Source organism: Aotus nancymaae, unplaced genomic scaffold (genome assembly GCF_030222135.1).
Source record: "Aotus nancymaae isolate 86718 unplaced genomic scaffold, 86718_ANA_hifiasm-v0.15.2.pri h1tg000059l, whole genome shotgun sequence".
Lineage (NCBI taxonomy): Eukaryota > Metazoa > Chordata > Mammalia > Primates > Aotidae > Aotus > Aotus nancymaae.
Window position 1 is genome coordinate 73214618 of NW_026988473.1, and position 25538 is coordinate 73240155.

Sequence of the window (25538 nt, forward strand, 5' to 3'; positions counted from 1 at the left end):
ATAGACTGTATTCCTTAACAAGGAACAGACAGTATCTTGCTTATTAACTCCTGGATTCCTAATATCTTATTAGATAAATATTTGTGGCATGGTTGTAAAAAATAAAGGAATAAATGAATGAAGGGGGAATTTTTTTTAGAATGTTTTCTGTAGTGTATTAATAAACTGGCCATGTCAACACTTGGAACATGAGACCTTGATGGAGTTATGTTGGCATTTACCTTTTCTTTTTCTGTTTTGTTGTTGTTATTGTTGTTTATTTTTTTGAGGCAGAGTCTTACTCTGCAACCCAGGCTGGAGTGCAGTGGAGCGATCATGGGTTACTAGTCTTGACCTCCCTGGCTCAAGTGATCTCCAACCTCAGCCTCCTTGGTAGCTGGGACTACAGGCAAGCGCTAGATGTCCAGCTAATGCCTGACCTTTGGCATCAGTTGCCTGGATTCATTCCTGGCCCTGACTTCTTATGTGGGACCCAAGTTACTTATTCTGTGTCTCAGTTTTTTCACTTCTAAATAGAACTTCTAAGAGCCCCTATCTCAAAGGCTCTTCCAAGGGTAAAAAAAGGTATATTTGCAAAGCTCCCAGACCTGTGCCTTGCCCAGAGTAAATGTCAAAAAAATGTTAACTTTGATTAATAACATTACACCTACTATAAACACATAAGATTATATATATATATATGAATATGCCCACCCAGAATAAATACTCCAAATATATTTTCTTGAAATGTAGAATAACATTCTCTTTATTGATAGTTTTTTTTTTTATTTTGTTATTGCTGTTTTGAAATGAGATCTTGTAGTATTGCCGGGGGTGGTTTCAAACTCCTGAGCTCAATTGATCCCCCCGCCTCAGCCTCCCAAGTAGCTGGGACAACAGGCGTGTGCATTCACAGTTGACCTTAGTTTTTTAAGACTGGATATTTTAATGTATTTTAAACAATCATTAGGCTTTGCTACTTATATCATCCCTGGCTTGAAATTGCTTCATTGTGTCTCTATAAATTTCAAAATCAAGAACAAAAGACAGGAGGTGCTGCATGATTGGGACACCAGTCATCTCACTTTGTCTTATATTTCACATTGTATTAATGTTTCTTTCTCAGTACAAAGAACCATATATTCTGGAATTTCTAAGGTTAAAATGTAAAGTTTACAAATAAAGCAAAACTCCGCAACACAAACCACTCTCAAACTTAGTCCTCTCTCCAAAGGTTCTACTGTCCTCAGTGTTGGATGTTTCCATCATGTCGACATTAATATATAAAATTTAGCTCCACAAAGCACCAACAGTGTAGTGGGTGCCATCTCAGGTGCTTTACATGTAAAAATATTATTTAGTATTCACAACAACCCTCTGAGATAAGTAGGTAAATACTTTTATTATCTCTGTTGCATAAAAGAAGAAACGGACACTCAGAGAGGTTAAGTGACTTTCCCAAGGTCACACAGCTAGTGAAAGATTGAGCTTAGACTCAAATCAGGCTGGTCTAGTCCAACTTTATCCTTCTAACTACTACATTCTATTGCCTCCCACAACCTTACACAATTTGCCTTTTTCATTCAGCAACACATGAAAAACTTTCCATGTCAGCACACAGCTCTGTTTCCCTTAAAAAACAAACACTACCACCAGACAACAAAAATCTTCTACTTTGTATTCACTAGGACGATTTCCGTGTCAATTCTGTAGCTGCTGGTCAGATTGCTTCAGTTTGTTGTAAATATTCTTTTATTTGCATGCTTTTCTCATATAATGTGAGGAGAGGGAAGAGAGCTATATTTGTCTGGTCTAGAATGTGTGTGTTTAAATTGTAATCAATGCTGCCAAACTATTCCCGCTTATAAACATTTCCACTCTTATAAACTGTAATAAATGATGCCAAACTATTACCCCTTGTAAACATTTCCACTCTTATAAGCACTTCTGTTTGAAAAATTACATTGGCTGTTTGTACATATTTATTCTTCCAGATGAATTTTAGAATTCTAAAATTAAATTTTTAAGTTCCATAAACAATTCTGTTGAGATGTAACTATTTTTAAAGCCTCAACTTTTGTTGTTCTCAAACATGGATCTGAGGCTTTGGGATAAAAGCTGGTCACCATCCTCTGAGTGTTTTGTGTGCTTTTACATTTCTGGGCATTTGCACAGGCTATGCCCACCCCCCACCCCCAACTGTGTTTTTCTGGTTCTAGGAAACTAGTTCAAGAGTCCCCTCCTCAAAGTTTGTGAAGTTGTCTCGACTCCCTTACCCCAAAACTCCTCCCAGTCAGCAGCCCCTCCCTGCACTCTCTTAGCTTCCCAAGCACGCCTCTCCTGGCTGCTTCACTTCATTGCCACACCCATCAGTCCTAGACCTCCTGAGGAATGGGGACTGCAGCTCTAAGAAGAGCACCTGGCTCACAAATTCATTGTCACAACAAATACTAATTGGTTAAATGCTGAATTCTAGGATTGTGCTAAGCTCTGCGCTATGGCAGCAAACAAGAGTGCACCTTCTCCTGTGGGATTGTCTAGTGGGAGTGCTGCTAATAAAAAGACAAGTACTTAGTATGTTTTAGGTTAAATAGACGAGTAATATGGAGAAATATGAGCCAAGGTTGAAAGAGAGTGGCTAAAATTAGGGGGCAAGAGAGTGCTGTTTTAGGTAGGGTGATCAGGGGAAATCTCTCAGAAAAACTTGACATGAGACCAGAGGAGTAGTAAGTCATGCAGATATAATGCAGAATACTGTTCCAGGCTGAAAGGACAGTGTGTACAAAGATGCTGAGGGAATATTTTTGGGTGGAATGTGAAATGCAGATTTTGAGAGGTGACCTGGGGTGGTTTCATTTATGGCACCGTGGGCCATGGTGAGGATGATGGACTTTACAGAGTTCGATGGGAAGCCATTGGAGAGTTAGAGTTAAAATCAGGTTTTAAAACAATCATTCTGGCTAGGGAGTTAGTAGTGGTCCTTGAAGAAAATCATAACAGAAAGAAATTAAATTTTAAAATCTATTATTTTCTTATTTTTCAGGAAACTACACTCTGAGAGTTGATTGTACACCACTAATGTACAGCTTGGTATACAACCTAACAAAAGAGGTAAAAGGAATTACATATAATTTATGAAAATTCAAGCTCTACCAATAGTGTTTTCTTGAGGTATTATTATGTTAAACACTGATGTTGTTTTCTAACTTCTTGTCTTCTTTTCATATAACAAATATGACATCACGTCACCATAGACCATCACATCTAGTAGACTGTTGACACAGATTTCCTCATTTCTCACCACACCACTGTCAGGTGGCCCATGAGTAGCACTATGTCTACCACCTCCATTCTTAAAACAGTGAAACCGATCTCAAAGAACACTGACCACCAAAGTCACACACAACTTGTACAGTAGCTGAACCAAGACTTGATCCTATGGCTCAACTCTTTAATTTAAAAACTTGTTTATACTCTTCAATATAGCAGTACGAATTAATTCAGGACACAGGAATCATTAAATTCATTGAAAAAGAATATTCATAAAAATACCAGGTGCTGGCTTCCAGGGAGAGAGGCTAGGTGAGACCATAATTATATTTTTCCAGATAAGGATTATAAATAAAATTTAAATGTCGTTAAGTTTGGTTTCGAAAGAATGGAATGGAGGAGTGGCCAAGATGACTGACTAGAAGCAGTTATGGTGTGTGGCTCTCACAAAAAGTAAATACAGCACCTTCAACTCAAACATCCAGGTACTCACATTGGGACTAATGAAGGAAACAACCCGGCCCAAGGAAAATGGAGAAAAGCAAGGCAGGATGACCACCCATTTGGGAAGGACATGGAGTCAAGGACACCTCCCCTGCCCAGGGAAATGATGAGTGAATGTGAAAACCCAGGAAACCATGCTTTTTCCGTGGATCTTTGCAACTCATGAACCCACTCTACCAGGGCCTTCAGTCTGACACACAGAACCGCATGGAGTCTTGGCAGAACAGCCACTAACGCATGCAACAGAGACCCAGGAGCTTTGGATACTGCAGCTCTCCAGGCTTCATGGCAAAAGTAGCTGCAACTCCAGCAAAGCAGGAGGTTAGACGCCCATACATACCTATGAAAAAAGAGGCTGAATTCAGGGGTCTGAGAAGCAATGGTCTGCAGGCCCCAATTCCACAGCACCTTACAGGATAAGGCCTACTGTTTGGATTTTCAGTCAGCCACTGTTAACAGAGTTGCACCTATCTGGGACAGAGCTCTGGGTGGCGGTGGGGGTGGGGAATGGGGTGGTGGATGGAGGGGTGGGCTGCCATCTTTGCTGTTTGGGTGACTTAGCCATTCCAGTCTTTAGGCTTTTGAGAGTTCCGGCAACTCGGGATGGAAGCAGTACCCCAGCACAGCACAGTGGCCCCACAAAAATGTAGCCAGACTGCTTTATAAAGCAGGTCCCCAGCTGCATTCCTCATCACTGGGTGGAGCCTCCCAACTAGGGTTTCTGGCTACTCCCACTGATGTTCTCTGGCTGACAGAGGTTTTAGGACACCCTGGGATGGAGCTCCCAGTAGGAGAGACAAACCATCATCTTTGCTATTTGGGTGACTTCGTCATCCCAGGTTTCAGACTTCAGAGTGTCCAAGGCAACCAAGGGCTGAAGGGGACCCCCGCCATAGCACAGCTGCTCTACAAAAACGTGGCCAGACTACTTTTTAAACTAAGTCCCTGATCCTTTTTTTTCTGTCTGAGTGAGACTTCCCAATAGGGTCTCCAGCCACCTCCTACAGGTCTGTTCAGGCTGACAGCATGTCTATAACTCCCTGGGATAGAGCTCCCAGGGTAAGGAGCAGGCTGCCACCTTTGCTGTTTCACAGTCTTCACTGATGATTCCTCCAGGTACTGTAATATCTGAGGCAACTAGGGGTTAGAGTGGACCCCAGCATAACACAGCAGCCCTGCAGAAAATTGGCCAGACTGTTTAAAACAAAAAAGAAAAAGTCCTATCCAAAGATCACCAGCCTCAAAGATTGAAGACAGATAAGCCCACAAAGATGAGAAAAGATCAGTACAAGAACACTGAAAACTCAAAATGCCAGAGTGCCCTTTTTCCTCCAAATGACCGGATCACTTCTACAGCAAGGGTTCAGAACTGGTCTGAGGTTGAGATGCCTGAAAGGACAAAAGTAAAATTCAAAATATGGATAGGGACAGAGTTTGCTGAGCTAAAGGAGTGTGTTGTAACCCAATTCTAGGAAGATAAAAATCATGATAAAATATTGCAGGAACTGACAGTCCAAATAGCCAGCATAGCGAAGAATGTAGCCAACCTAAGAGAGATTAAAACACTACAGGAACTTCACAGTGCAATCACAAGTATTAATAGCAACATAGACCAAGTGAAGGAAAGAATCTTAGGGCTTGAAGACTGTGTTTCTGCAATAATACAGGCAGACAATAACAGAGGAAAAAGGAATGAACAAAACCCCTGAGAAATACGTGATCATGTAAAGAGACTGAATCTATGACTGATGGGTATACTTGAAAGAGATGGGTAGAGTGGAACCAACGTGGAAAACTTATTTCAGGATATAATCCACGAGAACTTTCCCATGATAGCTAGATAGACCAACATTCAAATTCAGGAAATTTAGAGAACCCCAGTAAGATACTCCATGAGATCATCCCCAAGACACAAAATCATCAGATTCTCAAGGACAAAATGAAAGAAAAAATGTTAAAGGCAGCTAGAGGGAAAGGCCAGTTCACCTACAAAGGGAAGCCCATAAGACTAATAGTGGACTTCTCAGCTGAAACCCTACAAGCCAGAAGAGATTGGGGCCAATGTTTTTCTAACATTCTTAGAAAAAAATAATCCAATCCACCATTTCATATTTGACCAAACCAAACTAAGCTTTATAAGCAAAGGAGAAAAAAGATCCTTTTAAGACAAGCGAATGCTGAGGGAATTTGTTACCACCAGTTCCGTCTTAGAAGAGCTCTTGACAGAAGCACTAAATATGGAAAGGAAAGACTGTTACCAGCCACTACAAAAAACACACTGAAGTTCACAGAGCAGTGACACTATAAAGCCATCACATAAGTCTGCAAAATAACCAGATAACATCATGATGACAGGATCAAATCCATACATATCAATACTAATCTTAAATGTAAATGGGCTAAATGCACCAATTAAAGAACATAGAGTGACAAGCTAGATAAACAACCAGGACCTATTGGTACCCTGTCTTCAAGAGACCCATCTCACATGCAGTGACACATAGATCAGAATAAATAGATGAAGGAAAATCTACCAAGCAAAATAAACAGATGAAGGAAAATCTACCAAGCAAATTGAAAACGGAAAAATGGAGGGGCTGCAATCTTACAATCTTAGTTTCTGACAAAACAGACTTTAAACCAGCAAAGGTCAAAAAAGACAAAGAAGGGCATGACATAATGGTAACGAATTCAGTTCAACAAGAAGAGCTAACTGTACTAGATATATATGCACACAACACAGGAGCAACCAGATTAATAAAGCAAGTCCTTAGAGACCTTCAAAGAAACTTAGATTCTCACACAATAATAATGGTAGACTTTAATAACCTACTGAAAATATTAATTAATTTTCAAGACATAAAGTTAACAAAGATATTTAGGACCTAAACTGAGCACTTAATCAAATGGACCTGATAGATATCTATAGAACCCTCCACCCAAAAACAACAGAATATACATTCATCTCATCAACCCATGGCACTTACTCTAAAATTGGTCACATAATTGGAAGTAAAACACTCATCAGCAAAAGCAAAATAAATGAAATAAAAACCATATCTTGTACCACTGTGCAATCAAATTCAAAATCAAGAGTAAAAAATTCACTCAAAATTATACAGTTCCATGGAAATTTAATAATCTGTTCCTGAATGACTTGTGGGCATATAATGAGACAAAAGTAGAAATCAAGAAGTTCTTTGAAACTAATGAGAACAAAGATACAACATACCAGAATCTCTGGGACCACAGCTGAGGCAGAATTAAAAGGGAAGTTTATAGCACTGAATGCCCACATTAAAAAAGATCTCAAGTTAACAACCTGATATAAAAACTAAATGTTCTAGAGAACAAAAGCAAACAAACCCCAAAGCTAATCAGAAGACAAGAAATAACCAAGACCACAGCTGAACTGAATGTGATGGAGACATGAAAAACCCTTCAAAAATTAACAAATCCAGGAGGTGATTTTTTGAAAAAATTAATAAAATAGACTGCTAGCTAGACTAATAAAGAAGAAAAGAGATAAGATTCAAATAAACACAATCAGAAATGATAATGGGACTATTACCATTGACCCTACAGAAATACAAACATTAGAGAATATTATAAACACCTCTATGCATATAAACTAAAAATAATCTAGAAGAAATGGATAAATTCCTGGACACATACACCCTCGCAAGGCTGAACCAGAAAGAAATTGAATCCCTGAACAGACTAATCATGAGTTCTTAAACTGAGGCCTACTAACCAGAAAAAGTCAAGGCCCAAATGGATTCACAGCTGAATTCTACCAGAGGTGCAAAGAAGGGCTGGTACTATTTTTACTGAAACTATTAAAAAATAATTAGGAGGGGGGACTCCTCTTTCACTAATCTGTGAGGCCAGCATCATCCTGATACCAAAACCTGGCAGAGACACAACAACAACACAAAAAGATTCAGGCCAATATCCTTGATGAACACTGATGCAAAAAACCTCAACAAAATACTGGCAAACTGAATCCAGCAGCACATTAAAAAGCTTATCCACCACCATCGAGTAGACTTCATCTCAGGGATGCAAGTTTGGTTCAACATATGCAGATCAGTAAATGTAATTCATCACATAGGCAGAACTAGAAACAAAAACCACATAATTATCTCAATAAATGCTGAAAAAAGCTTTCAATAAAATTGAATATCTCTTCATGTTAAACACTATCACTAAACTTGGTATTGAAGGAATATACCTCAAAATAATAAGAGCTATATATGATAAACCCACAGTCAACATCATACTGAATGGGCCAAAGCTGGAAGCAGTTCCTTTCAAAACCAGCACAAAATAAGGGTGCCTCTCTTATCACTCCTATCCTATGTAGTATTGGAAGTGCTGGCCAGGGTAATCAGGCAAAAAAAAAAAAAAAAAAAGAAATAAAGTTCATTCAAATAATAAAAGAAGAGGTCAAACTATTCCTGTTTGCAGATGGCATGATTTTATATCCAGGAAATACCATTGTCAAAGTCCAAAAGCTTCTTAAACTGATAAGCAACTTCAGCAGTCTCAGGATACAAAATTGATGTGCAAAAATTGCTATCATTTCTATACACAAGCAATAGGCAAGCCAAGAGACAAGTCAAAAATTAACACACATTCACAATTACCACAAAAAGAATAAAATACCTAGCTAACTCAGGAGGTGAAAGATGCTCCAAGGAGAACTACAAACCACTGTTCTAAGAAATCAGAGATGACACAAATAAATGGAAAATAATTCCCTGCTCATGGATGGGAAGAATCAATATTATTAAAATGGTCATATTGCCCAAAGTAATTTATGGATTCAGTGCTATTCCTATTAAACTATCATTGACATTCTTCACAGAATTAGAAAAATTTATTTTAAAATTCATATGGATCCATTAAGAGACAAATAGATTAAAAAAAAAAATAGTCTGCATACCAAGGCAATTCTAAGCAAAAAGAACAAACCTGGAGGCATCAAACTATACTATGAGGCTACAGTAACCAAAACAGCATGGTATTGGTACAAAAAGAGACACATAGACTAATGGAACAGAATAGAGAACCAAGAAATAAGACCACACACCTACAACTATTTGATTTTTGACAAACCTGATGAAAAACAATAGGGAAACAATGCCCTATTCAATAAATAGTGCTGAGATAATTGGCTAGCCATATACAGAAGGTTGAAATTGGACCATGTTTTTACATTGTATACAAAAATTAACTCAACATATGTGAAAGACTTCAATGAAAAACCCTAAACTATAAAAACCCTGGAAGAAAACATAGGTAATATCATTCAGGATATAGGCATGAGCAAAGATTTCATGATGAGGATGCCAAGAACAACTGCAACAAAAGCAAAAATTGACAACTGGTATAAAATTAAACAAAAGAGTTTCTGAGCAGCAAATGAACTAACAAACAACAACAAAAAAAAACACCACTACCACCACCAAAAAACAGTCAACAGAGCAGACAAGCTATAGAATGGGAAATATTTTTACAAACTATGCATCTGACAAAGGTCTAATATCCAGCATGTATAATTAACTTAAACAAATTTACAATATAAAACAATACTATTAAAAAGTGGACAAAGGACATGAACACTTTTCAAAAGGAGACATATATGTGGTCAAGAAACATGAAAAAACCTCAACATCTCTGACCATTAGAGAAATGCAAATCAAAACTACAATGAGATATCATCTAAAACTAGTCAGAATGACTATTATTCAAAAGGCAAAAAATAACAGATTCTGGAGAGGTTGTGGAGAAAAAGGAATGTTTATACACTATTGGTGAGAGTGTAAATTAGTTCACACATTGTGGAAGACAGTGTCATGATTCCACAAAGACGTAGACAGAAACACCATTTCACCCAATAACCTTATTACTAGGTACAAACCCGAAGGAGTATAAATCATTCTTTTATAAAGGTGGATGCATGTGTATGTTCATTGTAACACTATTCATAACAGCACAGACATGGAATCAATCTCAATATCCATCAATGATAGATTGGATAAAGAAAATGTACAAATTCACCATGGAATACTATGCAGCCATATAAACGAATGAGATCATGTCCTTTGCAGGGACATGGATGGAGCTGCAGGCTGTTATTCTTAACAAACTAATGAAGGAACAGAAAACCAAGTACTGCATCTTCTTACTTATACATGGGAGCTTAATGATGAGAGCACATTGACACAGAGGGAATTAACACATACTGTGGCCTTTAGGAAGATGGACGTTGGGAAGAGAGAGCGGATTATAAAAAATAACTAATGGGTGCTAGGCTTAATACCTAGGTGATGAAATAATCTGTACAACAAACCCCCATGATGCAAGTTTACCTATATTACAAACCTGCTCTTGTGCTCCTGAACTTAAAACAAAAGTTAAAAAGAAGAATGAAATTTAATTATATATGATAACGTATCCTAAGATTAAAAAATTAATTTGAAAATATCTACTCATCTAGTTAACTAAGAACTCTATCATTTGCCTTACCTTATAAATCAGTTACCATGAAACATATAAAAATTTAAATATCTGAAACTTAGTATTTAAGGTAATTGCTGGCATTTGTGTAATTTAAGATAAATGCTAGGAAGCTTGGAAGTTATTTTTGTTTACGACTTGGATTGGTGACACCCAGTGACAATTGCAAAACATTATCCTCCAAGTCAGGTTTAAAATTATGTGTTGCTTAAGAATTGTTGGCTTTGTTTTACTTTGATTTGGGAGAGTGATTTGTACTATTTTACATTTTTGTGAATAACCTAACATTTAGTAATATAGTTTTACACTGTTTCAAATGTACACTTCTTAGAATAAATTAAGCTGTACTGTCTCTTATTTCAAAGCTTCGTGTAAATGTAAACTTGAGTGAAATTATTTTATTGTTTTATTTATCTATGTTTTATGAATTAAGATGTTGATGTCACTTGCTTACTCACTCTCTATGCTTATATAAATACAGTTTGTGTTCCCATAGAACTCTGCACGTATTTCTATTAAATTACCTAGCACATTGAATTTTACATTTTTACTTATAGTCCCCACTAGTAGAGAGCATGCTGTATGTCTTACTAATCTCTATATCCCTGTCATCTACAAAATATCTTAAATTCTACAGGTTTTCTATAAGCTTTCTGAATTGTATTCATTGAAAAATAATACATATGATTTTAGTTAAATATAAAATAAAAATATTTTAAACCATATATTGTTCAGTTACCTGTAAATAACTATGGGACATTAATTAGTTTAGCTTGCTAAATATTTTTGGCACAACCTCTAATGCTCTGAGTCTCAAATTCATTAACAGGTCATGTTTTGCTCCCTTAGGTTTCCCATCTGCAAAACCAGAACATGTACTTAAATCCCCGTGTTTAACACAATTACAATAAAAATTAACTAAATAAAATTTCAATCACATTATAGTTTATTATATATTATTGAATGACTTTGGCAACTCTACTGGCAAGAAACAATATTAAAATGAATACTTTCCCTTAACCAGCTTGCTTCTTTTTATTTTCTTTGTTGTGAGAAGAGAAATAGTTGAGTGTAGTCTGTTTTAAATCAGAAAAATGAACAGAATGATCATGTACTATGCCATTTATCTAAAGACAATGGCTTGGTATGAATTTAGTGTAGCCTGTTTATGCTATGCACTTCATACATTTATTTTTATAATATAGTTCAACCTATATATAATAACATGCTTATTTTCCCATTTGTCAGAAATGTGTTATAATTTTTAATGACTGCTAATGTGTGGATAGCATCCTTGTTTTTGCTGAACTGTGGCTTAGTTATTCACTTTTGACTAATGGACATTTAGTTTTTAATATATCTGAGTTATGAGCATTCTCTTTTTTTTCTTTTAATTTCTGTAGCTGAAAAGCCCTGATGAAGACTTTGAAGGCAAATCTCTTTATGAAAGCTGGACTAAAAAAAGTCCTTCCCCCGAGTTCAGTGGCATGCCCAGGTGAACAAACAAATGAAATTTCCATTGAATTCAGTGTGGGATTGTTTTGAAAATAAAAGCATATTTTCTTTCAATCATTAAGTGAAAAAATAACTTTCAAAATGGTCTAAAATCTGATAAAGGAAAAGCATTCCTTTGGTTCACAAATCAAATATTATTGTGTGTTTCAAAGTTAAATCTGCAGGACATCAAAACATGATTTCTCTTTAGAATATGTAATATATACATATGGTACATTTCAACAGATTATATAGATTGGTCATTTCTCATATGAAATCCATGGGATGAGAAGTATTTGGATTTTGGATTTTTTTCAGATTTTAGAATATTTGCAGATTTTACAGTATTCTGTTTTTTGTTTTTTTTTTTAATTTTCTGATCTTTATTTTTTGTGAGTACACAGTAGGTGTATATATTTTGGGGGTGCATGAGATGTTTTGATACAGAATTTAGATTTGTGGATTAGGGATGCTCAACACGTAATGGAGATAATGGTGAAAAGTAATTCTCATTTTTTGGTCACTTCATCACCCTGTAATTATTCTTTTTCTGAATATCATATAGTTAACAAATATTTTGCTTAGTGTAACAATAAAGAAGCATCACTTTAACATTAATCGTGTCTTCAAAAACAACACAACTATAAATATCTCAGTAGTCTGAGATTACCAATGTCAACAGCACAAATTATTTATATTATCAACAGCAGAATTTATGTCCAAATTGTCTGCAAAATGTTTGCTTCTTTTCACTCTATTATGTACAACAGATAAAAGATGATAAATGAAATGAAATAATCTTAAACTGTTTTCCAACTTTAAAAACCTTTAACAAAATGTGACATAGTCCTACACAAAATAGTCTTATAGAATTAGATATTTTGTGATCAAAATTAATATTCCTTTTCATATTTTTGCTGCATGTCTAAAGCTATATGTTTAAAATTGTATTTATAATACCAAGAATGGAGTTTAGTTTAATGGGCATGTAATCTGTACTTAATGAACAAATTACTCTAAAGCAATTCTGTTATTTTATCCCTAAAAGGATTAGCAAATTGGGATCTGGAAATGATTTTGAGGTGTTCTTCCAAAGACTTGGAATTGCTTCAGGCAGAGCACGATATACTAAAAATTGGGTAAGTTTATCTCAAATTATTCAAGATTATTTATGAATATATTTTAACTAAATGAATAATTCTGACTCCAAAAAGTGACTCCAGCATTAGAGGAATAGAGAAATTTGAAAGCGCAGGTGATGTCTCAATGGTTGACAATGTCACTACTACATAGGATAACTCATATCTGGTATTCCTATCCTAAATTCAAGTGTCAGTTGGTATCAATACTCATGTCTGCAAATGTGAACGTCCATGTACTCCCTTAAACATATTTCCTGTTTCACTTGGTGGCACTGCACTCAGTCATTTAAGTTGGAAATGTAGGAATTGTCTTTGACTTCACTCTCCTCCTTATCATTCAAAATTAATCAGCATCTCCCCATTATCATTCAAAATTAATTAGTATATTTGGATTTCCGTCTCTTACTATTCTCCCATTATGAAACAAATAATGAGTCATTAAACAAATAAAAAATGGTATATATATTAGTCTGTTCTCACACTGCTAATAAAGGCATACCCAAGACTAGGTAATTTATAGATGTTTAATTGACTCACAGTTCCACATTGTGAAGCCTGGGAAGACCTCGCAATTCTGGCTGAAGGCAAATGAGGAGCAGTTACATCTGACATGGCAGCCAACAAGAGAGCATGTGCAGGGAAACTTCCCTTTATAAAATCACCAGATCTCATGAGACTTATTCACTATCATGAGAGCAGTGCAGGAAAACACACTGCCCATGATTCATTTGCCTCCCACCCAGTCTCTCCCATGACACGTGGGGATTATCATAATTCAAGGTGAGATTTGGGTGAGGACACAGAGCCAAACCATCTCAGTATAATAGACTGTGACTGTGTCAAAGTCATGGTTCCTTTTCTTTTGTTGTTGATGATATATGGTTTTCATTTTCTTCAAAGTAACATGGGTAGTTTATAAAATATCAAGTAGTTTTATAAGAACACTGGTTTATAATTAAAAACAGTGGTCTCTTACCTCCATTTCATATTCATCCTACCCCTGATTTCTGTTCATCACATGAAACCTTTGTCAACTTTTATAAGTATGTCCATATTTATAAGTAATATTTTTATCCTAATACTTCTTCATTTTTAAATTTTATGTTATAAAGAAAAAACATTCTCACACTTATAAAAATGATAAGGAAGAGTTCATTCAAAACTATTCCAATAAGAATATTGCAATAATAAGAGATGGAGCTCAACTCCAAATTCAGAAAAGACATTTGGTGATTTAAAGTTCACATTAAGTTTCTGTAAGCCTTTTCTCATGACTATTCTTCCCAGATGGAAAATCTTCAATCTCCTGTATGTGAGGTAGAAAGTTGGGCAGAGTTATATAGGAGGTGATGGTGAGGATAAATATTAATATTGTCTACACTTTACTTATGAAAAAACTACAACAAAGAAAAGTCAAATGACCACCTAAAGTTTTTGGTAGTAAGTCCTGAAGCCCAGCAAACCCTGGCAGGGTAATTCTAGAATCCCAGTCTCTTCAACACCTCATTACATACAATGTCCTTTTATATTAATAATAAAAAATAAGCATCTTAAAATGGTCTAAAGTGATAAACCAGCAATTCACAGTTTGAAAAGTCCTTCTATGCATAATCTTGTTTTTTCGGACACCTGTCCGGGCTTCTCTTCTCTCTCCTTAGTGAAATTTCGGATCCACTACAGTACCCCTCACCACTCACACTCTCCAGTCTTCAGCTCACTGCTTGTCAGATGGTCATTTATCCATGGAATGTCAGTGATTACACAATGTAGTGTCTTCTCCTATATAATATTGTGTAATACTTATTTACTTGCCTTTAACAATTCTGTCTTCTTATTTTTACCCAAATTCAACATTGTCTCGTCTTTTTTGTTCAAATTCCTAAAACATTTTCACATGTTCTGCATTCTTAGAGGCAAGCCTATTTGGTCCCTTTGAAGTAATTTTTAAATGATATTTCTTATATCACATACACATAATTTAATTGGCACAAGCCTGGAGTGTGTTGACATATCATAATATGAGCCCTTTAGGAAGTGGCTTATTGAGATGCTTAAGTACTTTCCTTGATCTATCACTGACCAGTCTTACTAACATGAATAGTAAATATGGTGCTAATCATTTTATTATAAGCTATCTTATAAGAAATATGTTCTGTTATTCTTTCTGTAGGAAATAAACAAATTCAGCAGCTATCCACTGTATCACAGTGTCTATGAAACATATGAGTTGGTGGAAAAGTTTTATGATCCGATGTTTAAATATCACCTCACTGTGGCCCAGGTTCGAGGAGGAATGGTGTTTGAACTGGCCAATTCCATAGTGCTCCCTTTTGATTGTCGAGATTATGCTGTAGTTTTAAGAAAATATGCTGACAAAATCTACGATATTTGTATGAAATATCCACAGGAAATGAAGACATACAGTGTGTCATTTGGTATGTTACTGTTCCTTTTTCAAATATATCATCCGTATGGTTCTATTAATCTCCAAAATGTAATGGGCTATCTTAGGTCATTTATTATTGATTGCTGTTTCAAGTGATCCAGCATTCTGTTTATGTATATAAATGTATTTTCCATTTTATGAATGCTCACATCTTACAATATAAAAGTGTAAATACCTTGTAAAACACAAAAGATGGCTTCTATATTGTTCCTTTTCTGGAACTATAGAACAATGCCATTAGAAATTATGTTCTTTAAGCATTTGATGATCTCAATTTCTATTTCAGATTCACTTTTTTCTGCAGTAAACAATTTTACAGAAATTGCTTCCAACTTCAGTGGAAGACTCCAGGACTCTGACAAAAGCAAGTATGTTCTACACACACACACACACACACACACACACACACACACACTGTGTGTGTGTGTGTAATTGTATATAATTAAAAGGAAAGTAACATCACTGTTGCTGAATTGACTTTGGGATTTTCTTGCTGTTTTTTTGCTTAATTTTATTTTAAGTTCAGAAATTTGTTATAGATATATATGTGCCATTTCCTGCTGTGTTCTGTCTTTCCACTCTAGCACATTTTATGTAGTGCTGCCCTATCTCAGAAGATCTATTTTCGACATTCTGAGTGGGAATTGTGCTGCTCAGAAATGTCAGTTTCTCCCTCCTGTTGATTAGTTATAGTATACTCTGCTTAACATTGAGGGTCCTCCACTGTGTGACCCCAGCTTTTTTCGTTTTTATCTCTTGTTGTTTCAGTATCTGTACATCATAACTCAGCCAGACTATTAAATTTTCAAAGCATGATTTCTTTCTACCTCTTTTTTCGTCATTATCTCCACATAGAGCTCCTTATTTCCACTTACATCTGGCAAAAGTTTATGTACCCAGAATAGAAAATTTGTAAAGCTATTAATTTTGGAAATGTTAAACATTTAGGATTAATTCTGTGTAAGATTACACAAGTACAACAAAATTTGAAAAAAAATTAAGATGGAAGGAAGAATACTTGGCGAGAATACTAAGGTAAATTTTTCAAGTAGAATTTTAAGGGTACACATCTGTGTATTAAATATAGCATGATATAAATATCAAATTCCTAGGAGCTGATGTTAGGATACATAGAAAGATCAGGGTAGATAATCTAGAAATAGGCTCATTGATACATAAGGAAGTATTAGTAATAAAGCATACAGCAAAAATCAATGGGGAATGATTACTCAACCATAATACTGTATAAGCTATGTTAGTATCTGCTATAAAAGTAAATTCAGAATTGCACTTCACATTGTATGCTAACATAAACAACGGGTGTAAAGAATTATTTAGTAAAAATAAAAATTTCTTGAAAGACAGATGCCAAGTTTAGAAGCAATGGGGAAATAATGTAATCAGATTTGAGACCATTAAAATTGTCAGAATATGAAAATATTCAAATGAAAGTTGAAAACTTATATTCCATCAAAAGTGAAAAGAGAGTAATACATGCATTATAAAAATATTTTTTGAATTAAACAGTCCAAAAGAACAAATTGAAAATATTGGTAAGAAACAAGACAAATAATTTTTAAAATGTTGTCAAAGATACACCTGTAAAGAAACAGCAGAATATTGCAGTTCACTAATGCCTAATTCAGAAATACTAATGAAGGTAATGTGATCTTATTTTTATAACACATTAATAGCAATTTAAATCTTGGTTGTGCCCATTGCTGTAGCTAGTACTGAAGCATTGCTCTACATGCTTTTCTGATATCATTATAAATTATTTTAGCCTTTTTGAAAAAGATAGATACATATTGCTAAAGTGTTCAAGAGATGTCACAGAGTTCTGTGCTTTGACACAGTATTTTCATTTCTTGAATTATTTCTTAGGAAAAAGTCTCAATTTTAGAAAAGATTGCTTGGAGAAAGATTTGAAGTATAAAATTATAATGGCAAGTAACTCAAAATAACCTAATGCCTAAGAGAAGAGAAATTACTAAAAATTTGATATTCACCAATTTGAACATTTTATAATCATTAAAATAGATTATCAGAAATATAAGAAGATACTTAGAATAAAATATGAAGTAAGCAAAAAGCTTATAAAATTATAAATACAATTTTATTAATTTTTATTTAATGAATAGAAAAATCTTAAAGGGAATTAAAAATTATTATAATAATTGTGTTATACTCTGGGGAATATTAGAATAATTGTTTTCTTATTCTTTACAATTCTTTACAATTTTTATATGTAAGTAAAATGTCAACAATGAGAAATAAATTTTCAGGATATCCCAAACACCATGTATTCTATAAAGCTGGTTTTCTTTCTGTATTTAAAAGAAAAAATGTTTTCTCCCTCTGAGAAAATGCCCCATGGTTTGAAATGTGGTTTGTTTAGAACACTTACTGTTTAGCACACTGAGCTTTCCTTTCCTTTAGTATTTCTACATTTGTTTTATTTTCTGTAAATGATAGTAAAGATACATCCTGTTCTCTATATGGTATTTACAAATTCTGAAACACTTGAGCAGTGAATTGCACGCATTAATAGTAAATTCAGACTAAGTAAATTAAACTGAATATTGAATTTCTCAACCAAAACTTTGAAATCTAAGGAAGAGACATGTCTTCATCCTGCTTTTCTTGTATCACTTCTTGCCCCATTAAAGACTATAAGGTGTTAACACAGGATACAGAGAAAGAAAAGTGTGTGTATTTGTGCGTGTGCATTTACGTGTGTGTAGCCACATGAATTTTTGCATTTGTAGCAATGCTTTGTGAATTTGATTGAGAAACCCATAGCATCTTATTGAAATTATCTTTCATTCAATTGCCTCATCTGTTTCTGGGAGTTGCTAACAGGTATTTTGTTTCATTTATCTTTATACTATCACAGAATCTGAATTCATGATGCTAAATACGTAAATGTTAAAAATAGCTCAAATCCAAATTATGGTGGTTTAAGTTATTCCTATTTTTTCTTTTATCAACGGGGTGCAGTTGAAAGAACAATATAGACCTCCTATTTCACTCTAAAAACTTCCTAGTGTAAATTTAGTCAAGTCATTTAATTCCTGATCCTTTGTTATCTCATCTACAAAATGGGGCTATTATTCTGCTCAACTTGCAGAATTGCTGTGTAGATTAAAAACCACATATTATATAAACATTCAGAATAGTAATTGATACATAGGAAGTGATAACTAAATGCTGTTAGTAAAAATTATAAAAGGCAAAAGATTAATGAATAAGATGATTTGTGCTTTTTTATTGAAATGATTGTTTCTCATTAGTTAATTAAATTGTGACAGAATTGGTGTATCAAATTCAGTAACTAATTATTGAACTATCCAGAGCTTGCTGATAAACTTTTAATTATACTGAATCATTCTTATTACAATAATAACCCCAACACTGCTTTTGAAATGTAAGTCTGTAGAAGCAGGGAGTGTTTGATACATAGGAGACATACAAATATTGTTGAAAGACTGAAGTAATCACCATCTCTTATGTTCATAATAAGTTTAGCTTTAAAAATAAAAGGAATATTGTTACTTATCACTTGGTAAATATTTATAATTTGCCAGGCATCTTGCTGAACATTAGCAGGTCATCTTATTTTAATATTGATGTTACTTCAGTGAGTAGATTACTAGGATACCTAAGGTGAAGAAAATCTTGTTATATTTGTATATCTGGGTTTATCAGTTAATTATTATGCCAATGTAAATAAAAATCACTATTATTTTTCCCATTGGCACATACAGCTCTTACTGTGCTTTTATAAGCCTGAGCAGTATAGTATTGTATGCGATTTAAAAAATATGGTAGCTATGTATGTTGTTAATTTGCATATTGCATAAATTTAAAATTTACAATTGAGATTTGAACAACAGTGATTTGAACTGCACAGGTCCACATATACACGAATTTTTTTCAGTTAATACAATAAGCCCTCTCTCTCTGTAGATTTCACATCAGCAAGCAAATGCAGATGGAAAATTCAGTATTATTCACTGTAATCCCAGGTACTCAGGAAGCTGTGGCAGGATTGCTTGAGCCCAGGAGTTTGAGGCTGTAGTGAGCTATGATCAAGCCACTGCACTCCAGCCTGGGTGACAGAGCAAGACTCCATCTCTTAAGAAAACAGAGTAAAATACAATATGGGAAGGACTAAAACCCTCATATATGGAGGGCCGACTATCCTTTTTATTTTAAAATATGGTAAACTTTTTATTTTGCCAAATCTTTATTTTCGAAGTTACTTTTGCAAATATTAGCATTGTATACAGAAAATGATTTTGTTACACATATCAAAAAGGATGGACATAAATCTAGAAAAAAGGATTTTAAGTGAGTACATTCATTTATATGGAAAAACTCTCAATAATCATCTTTCTTTTAGCTTTGATACATTAGAACTTTTATCACGGAATGATGCTTATTCTATGAGCTTCAATCTGAAAACCACAGATGTAGCCACTGAGAAACTAATGAAAAATATAAAGTAAGAGAATTATAGAAACTTAAAAAAAACAAAACTATTACATTTCATTTGTACTACTAGCCATGTGCTTCATAAACATTTTCTAGTTTATATAATTGCCTATCTCATTGTCTTAATATGAAGACTAAGATGTCAAAGGGGCGTTAGCATGTGATAAGAGTTATATTGGGGGCAGCTATCCCAAAGGAGATCAGATGTGGCTTCAGACACCACAGACATAGCTACATTTCCTCACTCAGGCAGAGCAAGTTAATCCAGAAAGTCCTATCAGACTCTGAAAATGTTGTACTTAAGCCATTCTGAAAATCACTTGAAAAGGTATAATTTTAAGTAATTTTTAGATTTAAATCTGGATCACTATACTGAGAGATTAATTTAATTTGTTTGATAGTTTGTTCATTTTCACCCTGTTAATTTCACAGAGGAGGAGTACTGACTTTTCATATACATGTGTCTTCCTTGCAGGACTTGAGTTTGCAGAAATTTTGGTGTAGGGGGTGGTCCTGGAACCAATCCCCAGAGATAACTAAATTCAGTTTTCTTATGAAATTTTTATTTTCTGGGTAGAAACATATTTTCATGAAGTTCTTCTATTTATTTTCTTTCTCAGCCCAATATTATTAAGAATGATGAATGATCAACTGATGTTTCTAGAACGAGCATTTATTGATCCATTAGGGTTACCAGACAGGCCTTTTTATAGGTAAGAAAAAATATGACTCCCTTCTAATATCACATTATCTTATTATTATTTTTATTTATTTATTTTTTTGCACTGTGGAAAAATGTAGTTGATTTCTTGCAAGCAAATAGAAAATTTCAAAATATGTGTAGTAAGTGATAGTTGTATCCTTTCTTCATATGATGTAACATGGTTTTTGTGTCTTTAAGTATCTTTGTTTCTGATTATTAAAGAATATATATTTATTTAGAAAATATAGAAGATCCAGAAAGACACTGGAGAAAATAAAAATCTAATTTTAGGAGAGAGATCCAAGATGGCCAATTACTAGCAGCTCAGGATTGTAGCTCCCAGTGAAAGCGCAGAGAATGAGAGGACACCACACTTTCAGATGAATTTTTGTTGCTCACGGACCAGGAGATTCCCAGCGGAGGAGCCCCACGGGTCACCAGCGTGACTCTTGTGGCCGGCGTGGCAGTTCTCGGTACAGAGTAAATGGGACTGGGTCCTCTTCTGGTCAACATTTGGAGCTCCAGGAAGGCAGAGTTGTCCATTCAGCTGATTGAAAAAAGGACTCAAGAGGGAAGCCAGATCGGAGATTCCCAGGCAGAAAAGCACCATGAATCTTAATGCTGCTGTTTTAGCTGGCGCAGTGGGTTGCTCAGATTCTGGCACTGGAAATCAACAAGTTTGACGTTCACCCAGAGACCTAATTTGAAAGTCGGTAATTACAAAGACGACAGGTGGATAAATTTACAATGATGGGAAGAAACCAGCGTAAAAAGGCTGAGAATACCCAAAATCAGAACGCCTCTCCCTCTACAGGGGATCACAGTTCCTCATCAACAGGGGAACAAGGCCTGATGGAGAACCAATGTATTCCATTAACAGAATTAGGCGGTGAATTAGAATTCAGAAGGTGGATAATAAGAAACTTCTATGAGTTAAAAGAACATGTTCTAGCCCAACATAAAGAAACTAAGAACCTTGAAAAAAGGTTTGATGAAATCCTAACGAGAATAGACAATTTAGAGAGGAATATAAGTGAATTAATGGAACTGAAGAATACAATATGAGAACTCTGCAAAGTATGCACAGGTTTTAACAGTCGAATTGATCAAGCAGAAGAAAGGATATCAGAGGTCAAAGACCAACTTAATGAAATGAAACGAGAAGACAAGATTAGAGAAGAAAGAATAAAAAGGAATGAGCAAAGTTTCCAAGAAATATGGGACTCTGTGAAAAGACCTAATTTATGTTTGATAGGTGTACCTGAGTGTCATGAAGAGAATGAATCCAAGCTGGAAAATATTCTTCAGGATATTATTCAGGAAAACTTTCCTAACCTAGTAAGGCAGGACAATACTCAACTCCAGGTAATACAGAGAACACCACAAAGATATTCCTCAAGTAGAGCAACCCCAAGACACATAATCTTTAGATTCACCAGGGTTGAAATAAAGGAGAAAATTCTAAGGGCACCTAGAGAGAAAGGTCAGGTTACCCATAAAGGGAAGCCTATCAGACTCACAGCAGATCTCTCAGCAGAAGCCCTACAAACTAGAAGAGAGTGGGGGTCAATATTCAATATCCTCAAAGAATTTTCAACCCAGAATCTCATATCCAGCCAAACTAAGCTTCATAAATGAAGGAAAAATAAAATGTTTTGCAAACAAGCAAGCACTCCGAGATTTCATCACCACCAAGCCTGCTTTACAAGAGCTTCTAAAAGAAGCATTACACACAGAAAAGGAACAACCAGTATCAGTCATCCCTAAAACTTACCAAAAGGTAAAGAGTATCTCCATAATGAAGAATCTATATCAACTAATGGGCAAAATAGCCAGATAGCATTAAATGACAATATTAAACTCACAAATATCAATATTGATCCTAAATTTAAATGGATTAAATGCCCCAATCAAAGACACAGACAGGCAAATTGAATAAAAAGTCAAAACCCATCAGTTCGCTGTATCCAGATCCATCTCATAAGCAAGGACACACAAAGACTCAAAATAAAGGATTGGAAGAAGACTCACCAATCAAATGGAGAGAAAAAAAAAAACAAAAAACAGGAGTTGTAACTTTCATCTCTGACAAAATAGACTTTAATAGTAACAAAGACTAAAAGAAACAAGGAAGGACATTACATAACGGTAAAAGGATTAATGCAACAACAGGAGTCAATGATCGTAAATATATATGCACCCAACTTAGGAACACCCAGATACATAAGACAAGTTCTTAATGACTTATAAAGAGACTTGGACTCCTGCACAATAATAGCGGGAGACTTTGACACCACATTGTTAATATTCAACAGATCAACGACATAGAAAATTAACAGGGACATCTATGATTAGAACTCAGACCTGGAACAAGTAAACTCAGTGAATATTTATAGAATTCTTCACCCCAGGTCCACAGAACATACATTTTTCTCAGTATCACATTACACCTATTTTGAAAGTGACCGCATAATTGGAAGTAAATCACTCTTCAGTATTTGCATAGCATTTCACGGACTTAAATGAAATATTGGTTGGCTGTTTGTTTGTTATTTTCTTCCCTTATTCCTTCCTGTCTTGGCTGTTAAGCACAATTATCGGCATAAAAGAGGTTTTTAATACCTATTTTCAGATTGCATTCCAGTCTGGGCAATAGAGCAAGACTCCTGTTCTCTCTCCCCTTTTCGCTTTCTCTTTCTTTAAAAAAAAAAAAAAAAAAAAAAAAAACACACAGTGTGATTCTACCTCACCCCTGCATAATCAAAAAAATCAAAAATCAGTAGATGTTGGCATAGATGTGGTGATCAGGCAACACTTCTCCACTGATGGTGGGAATGTAAACTAATACAGCCACTATGGAAAAAATAAAATCTAATTTTATCAGAAAAAATATAAATTCATGGTTATAGTTTTGTGTGTATAATTTTAGCTCCTTTCCTATTTTAAATATATTTTTGCTTAGGTATACACACAATCCAAACATCTCTATATATATAATGTATATAATACATATATATTTATTTATTCTTTTCCCTAATGTTGATATTTAGAGGTATCGCTTCCTCCTAAATCCTTACAATTACATTTTTTCTACCAAACATTGACTGTCCCCTGGTTGATCTTCTAAATATTGCAGAATGAGATAGATCACTGGACAGCCAAAATTAGCCCTAACTTTCTTTCTAGGGATTATCAAAGGGTCAGGTTTGGGAGTAAGAGCATCTTCCAAAGAGGTTGACTGGATCACCAATGGCAATATATTTTTATCTATCACCCCTCCACCCCCTCCCTTTTTTTTTTTTTCCTAAGAGACAGAGTAGGACTCTGTCTCCGAGGCTAGAGTTCAGTTGTGCAATTATAGCTCACTGCAGCCTCAGACTTTTGGGCTAAAGCAATCTCACGTCAGCCTCCCACAAAGCTAGGACTACAGTCACATGCCACCATGCCCAGCTAACATTTGTACTTTCATTTGTAGAGACACGGTGTCCCTATGTTGTCCAGGCTCATCTAGAACTCTTAGCCTCAAGTAATCCTCCTGCCTTGGCCTCCCTGATGTATGGGATTACAGGCATGAGTCACTACTTCTGGTCTTATTTACCTCTTTACTTTGGAGTTTGTCCTTCTCTTCTAGGGCTATTGCTGAACTGTCTTAGCCCATCCTATAAAACATTCTTTTGGTTATGTGGAACATTACAAAATTGTTTTTGATGATTCTTCAAACTATATGTTAAGTATTCTAATATGGTAGCGTGACTGTTTGAAAAAAGACCAAAGAGAAGAAAACACAGTAGAGGGTTGGCTGATCATAAACAAGATTGTAATGATCACAATTGTGCTATAATTTAGGAGGTAGTGTGGTATATTAAAAAATCAGCAGTTGTTATGTGCCTTGAGAGAAATAATTTAGTTACTTGATCTCTCAGACCTCAGTTTCCTCCTCTGTGAAATACTAATACCAACTGTGTAGAGTTTATTTCTAAGTATTGGAAAAATAGTAAGTAAACACTTTAATACCAAGCATGATTGCTGTGGTTAGTATCATCATTGTTACTATTGTAGCACTGAACCACTTAATCTGTTTGAAGTAAAAATATAATTAATTACTATAGATTTTATAGACTAGTCTTCAGAGATGACTGAACTTGAAAGTTCGGTTGACAAGTTGCTTGTTCAAATTGTTATAGGGATATGCAATCCAGGAATTGCAGAGTGCTCTTGTGTTTCTCTTGTGTGTCATTTGGTTACCTAATAAACAGCAAATGATTTTATCAACAGGCATGTCATCTATGCTCCAAGCAGCCACAACAAGTATGCAGGGGAGTCATTCCCAGGAATTTATGATGCTCTGTTTGATATTGAAAGCAAAGTGGACCCTTTCAAGGCCTGGGGAGAAGTGAAGAGACAGATTTCTGTTGCAGCCTTCACAGTACAGGCAGCTGCAGAGACTTTAAGAGAAGTGGTCTAAGAGGATTCTTTAGAGAACCCACATTGAATTTGTGGATATATCACTCAGAAAGAATCATGGTGGGTATACTGATAAATTTTAAAATTGGTATATTTGAAATAAAGTTGGATATTATATATAGTTATGTGAGTGTTTACATGTGTTTGTTTATATTGTTTCTTTTATCTTCTCTTTATGGATAAAAAATTAAATATTGAATTTCGTAATTATAGAAGGTTATTCTGAAGTGGAAAAATTTAACTCAGTATTAAATCTCAGGAGAATGGCCTAATATAGTAAAACTCTCATCTGGCATTATCAGGGAATCAAGTCCATTCTATTCATGTCATTTCACACATAAGAAAACACCAGTATGTCATAGAGAACACTGGGAAATATGCATAGAACTATTCCAAGCCAGAGGCTTCAGACCCTGCCTAGCCACTCAGCCACCCAGGATCACTATCTCAGCACATTCGTTGGGAAATGGATCAAATTACACTTTTAGTAAATGTAATCACTCTATAGCATAAG

At 35.0% G+C, this 25538-nt stretch overlaps 1 protein-coding gene across 2 annotated transcripts in view; it reads left to right on the forward strand.

Annotated features, from left to right (window-relative positions):
* FOLH1 (folate hydrolase 1) overlaps positions 1-25146 on the forward strand; it is a 62554-nt gene extending 37408 nt beyond the window's left edge. For both annotated transcript variants that reach the window (XM_012444843.3, XM_012444844.3), the window contains exons 13-19: positions 3023-3090; positions 11682-11773; positions 12821-12911; positions 15085-15349; positions 15647-15728; positions 20478-20570; positions 24836-25146. In XM_012444843.3, coding sequence (XP_012300266.2) covers positions 3023-3090; positions 11682-11773; positions 12821-12911; positions 15085-15349; positions 15647-15728; positions 20478-20570; positions 24836-25025 — 881 coding nt within the window. In that variant the 3' untranslated portion in view covers positions 25026-25146. The remainder of the gene's footprint in view (positions 1-3022; positions 3091-11681; positions 11774-12820; positions 12912-15084; positions 15350-15646; positions 15729-20477; positions 20571-24835) is intronic.
* The last annotated feature ends 392 nt before the right edge of the window (positions 25147-25538 follow it).